Here is a 14243-nt window from a genome sequence, read left to right on the forward strand (position 1 = left end):
GCGTTTATAGAAACAACGTCTCTAAAAATCATAACCTTTAGTGGCGTTTGTAGACGAAAAATGCCACTACCTTTTGTGGCGTTGGTTTTAGCGGTGTTTTTTCGCCACAAGGGTTTTTAGTGGTCCTTAACAAAATCGCTATATGACTGAAAAAATGTCGCTAAAAACCTATTTTGCTGTAGTGAAGGCAATATTTGTTCAAAGATAACTCTCAATCATTTGACATTGAACGCTCACACCTTTGGCATTATTGGTGCTTGAACCCGGGACCTCAGGTCCTCAAGAAACAACAACAATTCTTTTACCATTGAGGTTGCTAGATTCGTGATAAATGTTCTAATTTCATCTCTAAACTATTATTGTCGTTCTAAATTAGTCCTCAAACTTTTGAACATTTTAATTTTATCCTCGAACTATGACATTTATTCTAAATTGATCCCCAAACTATTTTAAGCATTCCAATTTCATCCCAAATTATACGTATATACTAATCACATCCCTTGTGAATAATTTGTTAGGCCAAGTTATGTTACTATATGTTTGGAAAAAAACAAAATTTAGGTTAAATTATGATTGAAACAATTGCATATTTGGATGAAGTTGGGGATAAAATTGGAATATTCAAAAGCTTAAGGATCAATTTGAAATGAGAATTATATTTTGGGGACATGTAATGCAATTAACTCTATGATTATTATTCGTAAATACAATATTTTTTATTATTAAGCTAAGGTGACTACAAAGTAGTATTTGTTCTATATACTCTCAATCATTTGATAATGAACGCTCAATCACCCTGTTGCAGTCGCTGGTGCTCAAACCCGTGACCTCTAAGAACAATAACAATTCCTTTAATCTATAAGGTAAGTTCGTTCGTTCTTAGTAAATACAATAACTTATATATAATGTGGATCATATTTGAGACAAAGAGGATTGGACTTTCAGTTGGTAACCCATTTTCACTTTCTCAAGCCCTATATTATTATTATTATTATTATTATTATTGTAAGCCTAGCAATTGGCTCAAACATTTTCTTATTAGATCACGTAGGAGGCAACTATTTGTAGATAACGGATCGTATTTTTAATTACATAGGATATCATTTAATTACGTTTAAATGATTATTTTAATTATTAAATTTTATCAAAATTATAATAAAATAATTATTAAATTCTCTTAAACTGTTACACAATAGTTATTGAAAACAAGTTTGTTTTATTAAGTTAATGTGATTACAAAATAATATTTGTTTTAAGTACTCTCAATCATTTGACAATGAACACTCAATTGCCATGTTATAGCTGGTGGTACTCGAATTCATTACCTCTAGGAAAAACAACGAATCCTTTAACCAATGAGGTAAGTTAGTTCATACTGAAAAGCAAGTTTTTCAATTAATACATTGGTGATGATTTTACTTTATACAACTATCTTTTATTTCAAAACTTAAATCAAAACTTATAATTAAAATTTTAGGATCCTACGAAGAATTACATTTTGAGTGTTCTAAACATTAAATTTATGAAATTTGAAATTTTTAACATACTATTATTAAAATATGTCGTTAAACTGTTTTCTCCGACTTATCTTTAGTTTACTGTCGATGATTCAACTAAGGGTGGATGCATTATGCTTCCATAGGAGTGAAGTGCATCTTTATTATTTAAAAAAATAGTTAAATTTAGTTTATTATGTTAAAGTAAAGAATAATAATTTTTTGTATATGCATTATTTTTTTTTAAAATTCGGTAAGAATAAGGATGCATAGCTTTCTCTAAGCTGGATCGCCTTATTACTGTCGTATTGTAGTCTCACCCTGGACGACATTGATAAGTGATAACTTTTCTTTCTAACAACTTTTTATGTTTAGGTCTACTACTCTAGAAAAAAAAAATCAATCACATTTTGGCAACATCCTCACTGAAGACAGTTGTAGAATGAGAGAAGGGACCAATCAGAGTGGACCATGCTTAGTCAAAACTTTATTAGTTTTAATCATTTAAAAACAGTGACAGATCTAAAAATATTTATGAAAGTTGTACTTATATCCTAATATCATAAAATTTTTTATAAGAAGTTGATACAAATAAAATATAATTAAATACAATTAACAAAATAAATAACTAATCTAAAAAAAATAAAATTTCATGATAGTATATATAAAAGAATCATATTAATGGCTACAACTGTAAAGTTCACTATCTATGGCAAACCCTTTTGTAGCTATGCAGAAAGGCTACTGCTGCTGCCTAGACTCCAACTTTTGACCAGCCTTTCCTTTTCAGACTATCATCGTGATATTATCAATCTTGGGTTATTCAAATCGTAAAAAGAAGGGAAAATACACAAGTCTAATAGAATATATATCAATCCAAGGGGAATACTACAAAACCCTAGTGACTTTATATTCCCTTTGACTCCTTAATTAGAAGAGTTTTGTTTTCTTTAAACATCATGGTATTTGATAATTACATAAATATTCACGATGTATATATTGAACCGGATGGACCTCCTAAATAAAAAGAGCATAAATATCTAAAATTATTTTTCTAATCTATCATACTTAAATCTATGACTTAAATGTGTTAAAAATTAACAAATATAACCAGATTAATATAAAATAGATCACACAATGAATTAGATTCATTATAAATATAGAGATCTTAAAGATTTTAAATACAAGTAATTTTAATGCTATTAATTATATTTTTTTAGTACCTAATGTATCTAAAAAGACTCTAAATAGTCCTATAAAACTCATCTAAATAATATAGACCTCAATAATTGGAGAAAAACATGAGATCTTATGTTAGAGGGTAAATTTCTAAATATATTTAGGAGAGATAAACTTATAAAATTTGAAGCGGTGAAAATAAATTATTAATTGAAAATATAAAAAATAACTAAAATATATACTAATTTAATTTTTTTACAGAGATGACCGACTCCGAATCTCATCCACCCCTTTCGGATCCTCCCTGCCAATAATTATAAAAATCATAAAAGAAATTAATTCTATTTTGTAAATTTTAAAATTAATATCTTACCTTATATAAATAAAGATAAAATAAATCTGATGATAAAAAAACTTTACTCCATATAATTTTGTGTTTAAATAAATTTAATTATCAGATGATTCTTATACTTCCAACTAAAAAGGTTCATAAAAGATAAGGGAAGTGCCTTTGAATATTGTGTCAAAGGGAATCCTAATCTCGAATGAATTTTATTTTTTTGTATGTAAATGAATAGATAATCTTTTGTCCTCTTGGAGAGAAATCTAGTGTTGTGTTTTTTTTCTCGTTATAAAGTAAATCAATATGCACGTGTCCCGTTACAGTATCAGCATTGATGCTATATGTTTGAAAGAAAATCATCTCGAAAACTATACTGACATGACAGAATACTGTTTGTTAATTTTTCACCAAAATCTGCAAGATTAGGTTTTCATGGAAGTGATATCCAATTGGATGTAATCTTCATTGATTTCTTCAAGTCAAATATAGTATACACCTATAAGTAGAAACCGTAACCTCACTTTTTGGTATTTTTTTCGCCTTCATTGTGCATTGATGTACCATTTCAATAGGGTGAATGCACTACCAGATGCAAATGGATTTGATGGTGTAAATTGTTTATTATGAAATCTGATTTTTTTTATGTTAAATATTTATTTTATTAAATGTGTCTATTCTAAAATTTTATTTATATTTATTCTATATGAAAAGTTATGTCATTAATATATATATATATATATACTTATCATCAAAAATATTTCTGTATCCGTCGGTGGATGAATGTGTCTTTTATACGTCTTCCCCTTGTCCAAAGGAACCCTACTTCCATTCATTATATTATAAAAAGATATTTAAATCTGAAATTCAACTAAATTCATTCGATATAATTTAATCTTTCAGATTTATAATGTTATTAGTAGGTTCAAAATCATAATAACATTAATTGTTGTGTTAAAATCACAACATGGATTATTAAAAAATAACATTAAACATTTGATTTACAAGTAACTTTATTGTTTATCGAACATGGTTGACTAAATTTTTTCATTGAACATTGTGATGGATGCTATCTTAAATTTTTAAGGAAACCAAAATTTTAAACATATATCATTATCAATTTTTATTTATTTTTAATTTTAAATTTATCATAAAAACACTAGCTTATAATCTTATTGTTGTTCTTGTAAAAAAGAATCAGTGTTGATGTATTAATAATTATGAATAAAATATTAAAAAGTAATAATCAATCCAAAGGAAAAGTGGGTAGAAAGGTCCATGCATGACACGACTCCCAAGGAACGTATAGGATGCTCTGCATGGAATTAAACGAGGACGCCTTCACTTATTGGCCGGTACATCATACAAGAAATCATCATCTTTTAATTGAACTCTAAAAGCTGCTCGGAGTCCCCTTCCAATTTAAGCTTTAATTTCTCTGCTTTTTATAATGAAAAATAAATAAATAATAAAATATAGAAAAGGAAAGGTAAAGATGAAAGTGGAGAAAGAAAAACAAAGTAGATTTGATTTGCATGCACTTTCAAAACAATCCCAGAGGTTGAAACAAGAAATTCAAAGTAGAAAACCTAATGGTTAAGGAAAAGAAATAAAGACTAATGGCATGGAGTTCGCTTATTTAGGGATGTAATAAGAAAATAAAAAAATAGAAATAAGGAATGATTTTGTTAAAATTGCCCTTTGTTGGGAGAAATTAAGAATCCTGTTTCGACCTTTTAAATTTTATTTTCTTTCAATTTAGTTCTTATCGGCTCCCATGAACATGAATTTGGCTAAATTCATCGATAATTGAGCACAACATCAATAAGGATGTTGAAAAATGCACACGAAATCGATAAAATTGACGATAGTCACGGTCCGCTTTAATCTTCTATTTTTTGAAGTCTCTTCGTAGGATAACTTTGACAAAGACGTCAGCAATTGGAGACAACTTTACTAATTACTATTTCTTTCGGCCTAATCCCTTAAATAATTTTTCAATATCCTAATTTCTCTAATTTGTTTCTTATCATTTCCCTAAATAAGTCTAACGAGTCGTATATCTTTTAAGCAAAAATCGGCACCGAGATACACAGGTAAAGTCATAAAACACTTTAAAATGGAAAAAATGATTTATAATATTTGAGGGGTCAAAATGCAATTTTACCGTCATATACTAATTTATAGTTTCCCAAAATTTTAAAGGCGCCCTTGAAGGAATTTTGCCATATTTTCGGCGCCATGCCAAGGTCCTGCCCCTAGATGTGCCTATATTGGGAGAGCATGTCTCTAGAATAGGGTTTGGATTTAACTTAACTCTAAACTTATTCGGAATACTATAATTATCAAGCATCGAAAAGAAAGAAAGAAAAGCTAAACTTGTATTGATGAGAGAGTTTCATCTTTTGTTTCAAAAAGAGAATCTTATTTTTTCCCCACATCTTTTAGAGTTCCACACACTGCTTTCCTTGTATGTTTTTGAAAAGGATTTGACCATTTTTTTTAAATGCAAGTTGAAGTCAAATTACATCCAACTTAAACATCAACCCCACTTAAGATTATCATCTTCGAATATGACATTAATTGAACGGTCCATAATGGTTGGCCGAAAGGCACAACGACAAAGACACGAAACAGATATAGAGTCTAGAAGCAAATCAGAGCTTAGTGTCTACACTCATTCAAGGCCATGCTTTCAATCTCTGGACCTTGTTAGTCAAATAAATTCTGCTATCAATCCCTGTACTTTGAAAAAATTTGAGATTCAATCCTTGTAGAATAGTATCTCAACATTTTAACTGTAATTCTTATATTGAAACAGTGGGATGATTTGATTTCTAACTTTTTAAATACAAGGACAAATTTTGAAATTTCGCTAAAGCACAAGGACCGGAGGCATATTTTTACCTTTACATTAAAAAGGATAAAATTTTATATATATTTGAGAAATTAGCAGAAATTACAATTGCCTACTGTTATTGTCGGGTAGTAGTACCCCTTTTAAAAATTCTCTGTCCAGGTGCAAGGATGGCCTTAGGATCAAAACTGGCCTTTCTCTTGGCAAATCTTGTCCATTGAATCCCAAAATGTCGTTTCCAATCCTCCTTTGAACGGTAGTGAGGGAGGTATAGCTTGAAATCCAAACCCTCACTGATGCACCAATTAACAATCTCTCGATTTTCCCCGACTTTTTCGTCGACTAACGGGCCCTTCGGGACAAATCGGAGCAATCCCACAATGTAAAAGATCTCGCTTTCCGGCAATGCCACCGATGTTCGACTATCCCATCTGAAGAAGAAAAAAAAACATGAATAAAACCAAGTGAATAACATATTTAAATGATATCAAATTTATTATCATTCATATGTTCAAGTTTAAAAGGGTAGTTTCGTCATCGAAAAAGTGACAAGTGTTTGGAACCAAGACAAATAATGGTGTCATTCTTGCTTTGGTTGGCGAATAAAATTTATGTTGTCTGTTTCTTAAAAGTCGGAGACTGATGAGCCCATCCATATATTGAGAGTTTACCCCACTTGGCAAAATCTCACTTTCCATAAAAAGAGTTATCGCGATGACCAAAATGTCCCCAACATTATAATTTTGTCATATTTCATCACAAAAAAATTCACAGTAAAAATATATTTATTATTTTCTGACAAGGACCCACCAAATATCTTTGTCTTTTCTACGTTTACTTTTACGTTAACCAAACACCTAACATGACGTAAACTGTAAACACAAATCCTCGATCAAAATACGGTTATGATCCACTACGGTTTAGCTCAGAGTACGATGGTTCTACAACCTTCGGTATGTGATTTAGATAATAGGTCAAATTTCAGTTTTAGTCCATATACTATCCTGACATTTGAAATTTAATCTTTATACTTTTATAATGGGTCGAATTCCCTTTCAGCATGATAAGTTGGAAAAATATATATTTTAAAAAAACTTATATCAATATTGAAGTAATCATGCTAAATCCTAAATTTGAGCATATACGGAGGGACCCTAAACAAAAAATTTCACCAATACGTAAAAATACAAAACTGGAAGAGGGTCCTAAGGGTCCCACGGTATGACACGTTTTGGATTCTGATGAAACCTCGTCATCCCTCACGTGACAGACACGCGGTTTTTGACATGAATAAGAAAAAAGGGGTCCACAATAATAAATAATGGAAGGGGCGACACTCACTTGCTTCGCAGAAGAGGGTAGATCAAAATGGGCCCACCGATTCCATCTTTCACCATATTCTTAAACACCGTCCGATCGAAATCAGCGATGTCCTTTTTGGACACGAACAGGTTCAACCAAGGGTGAGGAATGTCCCAAACACCATTGGCTTTAGCGTGTTCCTCCGCTCGTTTCACACGCAACAAGAACTCCATGTAGCTAACGTCCACCGTTGACATCAACCGCTCCACGAATCGTAGCCGTCCAAAAAGTCTGCTTACGGCCTGCAAGGGAGTCAAGGGCAACTACGTCATTTGGTGAAATAAAAATAAATTGATGCCATTCGTGAATTTGCAAATTCCAGAAGGTGATGGGGTTGTTTTTGTTATTTTGTGGAACCGGGGGACCAAAGGTCAGCCAAAATCTCAATGATCACTCCAGCTAAAGGTAACGTTACTATTTTAGCCCTGACAAATTCCTGATATCACGAAAGTGACAGCAATAGCAAAACGCCATTCTCGTAATTAAATATCAATAGAATGGGCACTTTCAAAAGCTTTCGTTTTTGTGTCAGAAAATCCAATGAAAGATACATTATACTGTATAGTCAGTTTCATCCATAAAACATGTAATAATTCAGAATTATTACTTACTAAAACAAATTGAAAATTGAAAATATATTTTATCATATAATAAATTGCAAAAAGATAACAGTTTACATTCACGTGTATACTAATAATTCAATTATTATTTTTAATATTTATAATTTATTAAGATTATATTTTGACAAATTAATGTAAAAGGACTAATTGTTTAATTTTCACCGAGAAAAAGGATGAAACGTAGAATTGAACCTTAAAAATGTGCAACACTAGAGTTTTTCAAAGGAATTAGTTTATTCTTGTTATAATGAAGGACGAGAATAAGCGTCTGTTCTCCGTCGCTGATGGTTGTACACGTGGTAGCAACCTCTGAGTTTACTTTTGACTTTTTTTATTGTCCGGCGACTTTTTTTGGTCAACCGATATATAGGGGACCCACCGAGCTACAACGAAGGTCAAAACTCAGTCACTAAGTCAACTTCTTTTTTAATCATTCATCGACGGCAACCGATCAAGGTTCTATTTTGTTAACGTTGTTTCATGATGCAGGTGATTATTAGCTATTGAGCAAAAGAAGTGGAGAAATTACCGTATCTACGGTTGAAGAGTGGTCACTGTTCCGGTAATGGTATGCCACTTCAAGGCAGTAGAGGACTGAACCGGCGGTTTGAGGGAGGCGACTCGGGTTGAACTCTTGGACCGGGTTTAGCTGTACGGACGGCCAGCCATTCACTGGATCATCGCTGTTGCAGAATACGAACCCTTCGACGTAATCAAACGACCCGCCTTCTTTCCGACTCACCAGAAACTCGGCGTCCCGAGTGAATTCCTCAAACTCGGAGTACACGACTCTTATCCATCTCACCTAATCACAAAAAAAAAAAACCTTAAAATGACCGAAATTATTGACGTTAACGTTCCAATCATGCACTAAAAAATAAGTTCTTTTGGTTAAAATATAGTAAAGTTATAGGTTAAAATTTGATTTAGATCCTTCTGCTATGTTCAAACTTGCAATTTAATCCTTAGAGGTCTATATTTCATACGTCCATAGTTATTTTAAATAGTCACGGCTATTCATTCTTGTTAAAATTCTGATGTCAGCATTTTAATCGTAATAAATCTCAAATTAATGTAAGAGGATTAAATCTTAGATTTGAAAATAGTAAAGGGGCCAAAATTAGAATTTGACCAAAAATACTCACCATGTCTGGAGCTTGCTGAAGCTTTACCCTTGCTCGGGTAATAATACCGAACTGACCGAGTCCGCCGAGGGATCCGAAAAAGAGTTCCGGGTTTTGGGTTTCGGAGCAGACCTTTATTTCTCCTTTCCCCGTTACGACTTCTAATTCCGTAACGTTCGACGTCTGGGGACCATAACGGAACGCTTGTCCACTAACGCCGGCGTTAGACAAAGTGCCACCCACGGTCAAGCTCAGGTAATCCGTCCACGACCTCGGAGCCAAACCGTACCTCGAAACGCACCGTGTCAAGACGTCTTCCCATAATGCCCCGCCGGAGACGTCGATGCAAGGGGAGCCATTGACGGTCATCAGTTTGAAATGGTTGTCCGCGGTGGAACGCATGTCCAGAACGTACCCACCATCAGACATAGCCTGACCGTTGATGGAGTGGCCGTTACCCCTCGCCGCCACCGTCAGATGGGGAGTCCTGGCCGCGGCTTTAACAACCCGAGCTATGTCCTCTACTCCCGAAGGTTTGATTAAAAACAAGGGCTTGACCGAATTCAGACGGCCGAAATCTTTACTTGCTATGCTGGAGAAGTCGCCGTTCTCAATGGTGCCTTGCAAGTTGAGGGATCTGAATACGGTGGAAGCGTCGTCGTCGAGCTTCGATTCGGCGTCGCTGTCGTGTACGATTCGGCCCAAGCAAGTTATCATCTTTGTTTGTAAAAATGGGGGGGGGGGGATGGGGGGTTTAGTTTAAAAGAGAGAAGGGTTAGTTGCTGTAGTTGATTTCAGTTAGAGCGCACTATGAATCTCTGAGCTCGGGAAGGAAGGGTCTTAAATAAGGCTTGAAATTGGGATGGATTTTTCTGTTTTAAAGGTAACTACGCATTTAGCACGCTATCATTATCTGTTTTAGTATATAAAATTTTAGTTTTTTTAAAATCATATCTAATATTTAATTTTTGTTTTATTTTAATACATCTTTAAAAACTTAACACATTTAATACTTAAGCTATCATTTTTGGTCTATTTTAATACCTAAACTTTCAATTACTTTCAAAACTTAACGTTACATTTTGATGAGTACCTAAACTTTAGGTATGATTTTGAAATATTGAAAGTTTAGGTACTAAATGGTTCAAAACTGATAGTTTAAGTATTAAGCACATAATTTACCCGAACAAATAAAAATGAAATTTTGATTATTATTAAATTTAATAGAAAAATAAATAGATAATAGTTACATTAAAATATTAATTTTTAAATTAACATATTTAATTTACAATTTTTATTTATTGAATCATCAATTTTTAAACATTATTCATTAAAATGTCAATTTTAAATATTGTTTATTAAAATATGGAGTTTTTTTAATAGTTTGAGGTGATTATAAGAGTAATATACGTTCATAATCTTTCATAACCATTGACAACACACAAACACTCTATATACGTAGTTGCTCGAGCCTAAGACTTCAGGGGAGAATAACACTCCTTTTAACCACTGAGACCGTTTGCTGAATTATGTTGCTACTTTAAATTTATATTGTCACATTGGTAATGAATTTAATATTAACCTTTCTATAATATGACATTGACTGATTCAAAGGTATATTGTAATACCCCAACCCGTACCCGACCCGGATACGAGTCTGAGGTGTCACATTGGCTTTTCAAACTTTGATTTTTGACGAAAATCAAGGAAATTTAAAACTTTCATTAAAATAACATTGTTACTTTACATAAGTTAACCAAAACAAGACAAAACTGATCAGAACATTCGTAACTAACACTTTTCTTACATGCCAACACACTATACACAATCAAAATACATACTTTATCAGTTACTTCTGATCTGATCTTTTAGCAATGATGTTGTTCTTGCCACCCCTATTTCTGCTCTTCTAGATTCTTGGTACCTACGTGTAAATCACTTACACGCAAAGTCATAGACTTAGTGAGGCATAAAATAAACATATAACAATAATATCATGAATACACACTACTATCAATCCACTAGGACATTGCAATGCACATATAGATATCACACTATGACATATAAGGATGATATGCATGAATGAACAATTATGTCTCATAAGAATTTCCTTTAGTTTATCTTTGGATTCCCATGTACATTATTGAGAACAAGAGGTACGTGAGTACATTGAGGTTGTGCACAATGCTGTCACCACAGCTCGAATAAAATCCCACTAGGGGCAATGAATATTTGTCCCGAATGACAACTATGTCCTCAAGGACCACTATGTCCCCAAGGACCACTATGTCCCTGTAACATCCTCAATACCGGGTTAGTGACTAAATTGTAAAATTTTAGAATTTGGTGATTAAAGTAGAATAGTTGAATAGTTCAATGATTTATTTGGGAATATTTTTGGAAAGTTGTTAGTAATTATCCAATGAGTTAAAGGGTAAAATGGTCATTTGATAAGAAGTATATTTTTCCCTTATATGAATGAATCACGTGGGGGGAAGAATTATCTTCTTCTTCTTCCTTTCTTCTTCTCCACCGTGAACAAATGAAGCTCCAAAGGTGAGTTTAATTTTTTTGTTTAATTCTTGGATTTCTAAGTGGATTTTGATTCTTTGGGTGTTATATAAGCTTAAGGAAAGCTTATATAGGATTTAAACAATAAGATGAGTGAATTAGGAAGTGATTTGTAAAATGGGTTTTAAGATGTATTTTTGATATGGTGTGGTTTTTAGAGTTTTGATGAAATTTTTGACTTGTCATCAACTTAATTAAGAGATATGAAGTGATAGAATTGAATTTGGAGTATATTGAAAATTGGGTATGATTATTGATTTCATTTGAAAGATGAGATTTTGAGGTTTAAGATGAGATAAATGAATATAAATTGGTTTAAGTATGTATGTTTGAGTTAAGAATATGAAAGGGAATGAAACATGAAGTATTGTCAGACTCGTATCCGGGTCGGGTATGGGTTGGGTGTTACAGTCCCGAAGGACCACTGATAATCCCTCGACTTTTGGCATGCCAATTATACCTACAACTCTCACATTAAATAAAATGGGCTTAATTATAAATACAATTCTCATTTTCATATCTCTTCTATCGCTTTTCACATAATACACAATTCACTTCATATAAATACACATGATCATTTCCATTATTTTTCATACCTGAATGGATCCTCATATAATTGCATTCATTCATATAAGTTCATATTAAAGCATTGATGAATTATGCATGGAATAACTATAACATTAATACTAGGGGTGTGCATTATCGGATATCGGATATTATCCGATCCGAATTTTCGGATATCCGAAAATTTTGGATACCTAAAGGAATGATCCGTATCCGATCTGAAAAAATAGGATATTCGAATATCCGGATCTGAATCCGATTTTTTTTTTTGCAAAAAAATTCAAAAAAAAAGTAACAGGAATTAAAATATTCATATTTGCTTTTTTTATCGACAAAAGTTATTTTTTCTACTGAATTTTGTTTTTCCCTCATCAGACTCCATCATTGAGTCAACAAATATTCTGTAACAAACAATAAAATATTACAATAAAATATATTCAGTAAACAAGCAATAAAATAACCGATACATACAACTATTATATCAATTAAAGAATACTCTTCGAAGTATCCCACGTAAGACATTCTTTAATCCCTAATAAGTTTCAAAGATATTGTTGATTTATTCAAGTGACAACAGAAGTAACCGCAGATGATGCTTTGTTAACCCCAAAACCAGACATGGAATACTGTCATGTTTGGTGAAGATGAGTGACATCACCCCAAGCTTTTATGGTCCACACACCATCACCAGATATATGAAAATATGTTCACAGAAGTATTTAGTATACTTCCCGGAACTTGTCGAGCAGCCCGCCTATATAGTGCCCTTATGACACCTCCATGAGTCACCACGACGACTCGCTTTCCTAACATATCGGGAAACATGCAACAATTCAGATATTCGAACCAGAAACATGTCCTGTCGGGTAAAACTTGGACGGATTGTTAAAAAATGACAGTATATACCTGTGCGTTCTGACTAATTCTCTGTAATGAAGATGTAGCACGATGATAGAGCTGTCTAAGCTTTCTCCACCTCTCTGCACGCATAGTGAAAACCAGATCGAGTAAACCAGTATGTTGAAACCAGAACGAGCATGTTTAATGGATATAAAAAAATATCCCTAATTTTTTTCGGGTTTTCGGATAATCGAAAATGGTTTTTTACCGATCCGTATCCGATCCGATAATCCGAAAAAAAAATTTCGGATACCGATCCGAATTATCCGAAAATTGAAAAATGATCGGATATCTGAATTTTCGGATCGGATCAACGGATCAGATCGGATTTTTTTGCACACCCCTAATTAATACGATATAAGTATGCATGTTCATGAATATGAAATTATAAGTTCAACTATAAGAGATAGACTCATCGCAAGTCTTATTTCAATACAATTCCCATCTAGGACATGCACTCACCTTAGCCTGCTTGATTTGACTCGATCCTAATCCGTCGATTGTTCCGGAACAAGATTATTAATCTACATAGTAATACATTAATACATATCAATATACTAATTGATATATTCTAAACTATCACTTCTTAGACTAAAGAAAGGCTAATTTCATCTCTTAATGAAGGTATGTATCGATGCACTCTACAGTGTATCGATGCATCCCTTAATGTGTGCATTGATGCACTACTTGTGCATCGGTAACATATATTTTCTTAAATTGGTTATAACGAACACAATTCAACAATATATTATCATATTTTCTTAATATATTATCATATTTTCTTAATATAAGTCCAAATGATCTGTATTTTGTTAAGAATATTATTTTAAAAAGTCAATGATAATCCCTCGACTTTTGGCATGCCAATTATACCTACAACTCTCACATTAAATAAAATGGGCTTAATTATAAATACAATTCTCATTTTCATATCTCTTCTATCGCTTTTCACATAATACACAATTCACTTCATATAAATACACATGATCATTTCCATTATTTTTCATACCTGAATGGATCCTCATATAATTGCATTCATTCATATAAGTTCATATTAAAGCATGATGAATTATGCATGGAATAACTATAACATTAATACTAGGGGTGTGCATTATCGGATATCGGATATTATCCGATCCGAATTTTCGGATATCCAAAAATTTTGGATACCTAAAGTAATGATCCGTATCCGATCTGAAAAAATAGGATATTCGAATATCCGGATCCGAA

At 32.5% G+C, this 14243-nt stretch overlaps 1 protein-coding gene across 1 annotated transcript; it reads right to left on the reverse strand.

Moving 5' to 3' along the window:
• Positions 1 to 5938: 5938 nt before the first annotated feature.
• Positions 5939 to 9710, reverse strand: LOC120147828 (cytokinin dehydrogenase 7-like). Its single transcript, XM_039161114.1, has 4 exons — positions 9000 to 9710; positions 8384 to 8659; positions 7214 to 7476; positions 5939 to 6303 (listed from the first exon to the last, which is right to left on the reverse strand). The coding sequence occupies exons 1-4, from the start codon at positions 9693 to 9695 to the stop codon at positions 5991 to 5993; spliced, it is 1548 nt and encodes a 515-aa protein (XP_039017045.1). The 5' UTR covers positions 9696 to 9710; the 3' UTR covers positions 5939 to 5990.
• Between the last annotated feature and the right edge of the window lie 4533 nt (positions 9711 to 14243).

Source organism: Hibiscus syriacus, unplaced genomic scaffold, assembly GCF_006381635.1.
Source record: "Hibiscus syriacus cultivar Baekdansim isolate YM2019G1 unplaced genomic scaffold, ASM638163v2 tig00110944_pilon, whole genome shotgun sequence".
NCBI classification, from domain to species: domain Eukaryota; kingdom Viridiplantae; phylum Streptophyta; class Magnoliopsida; order Malvales; family Malvaceae; genus Hibiscus; species Hibiscus syriacus.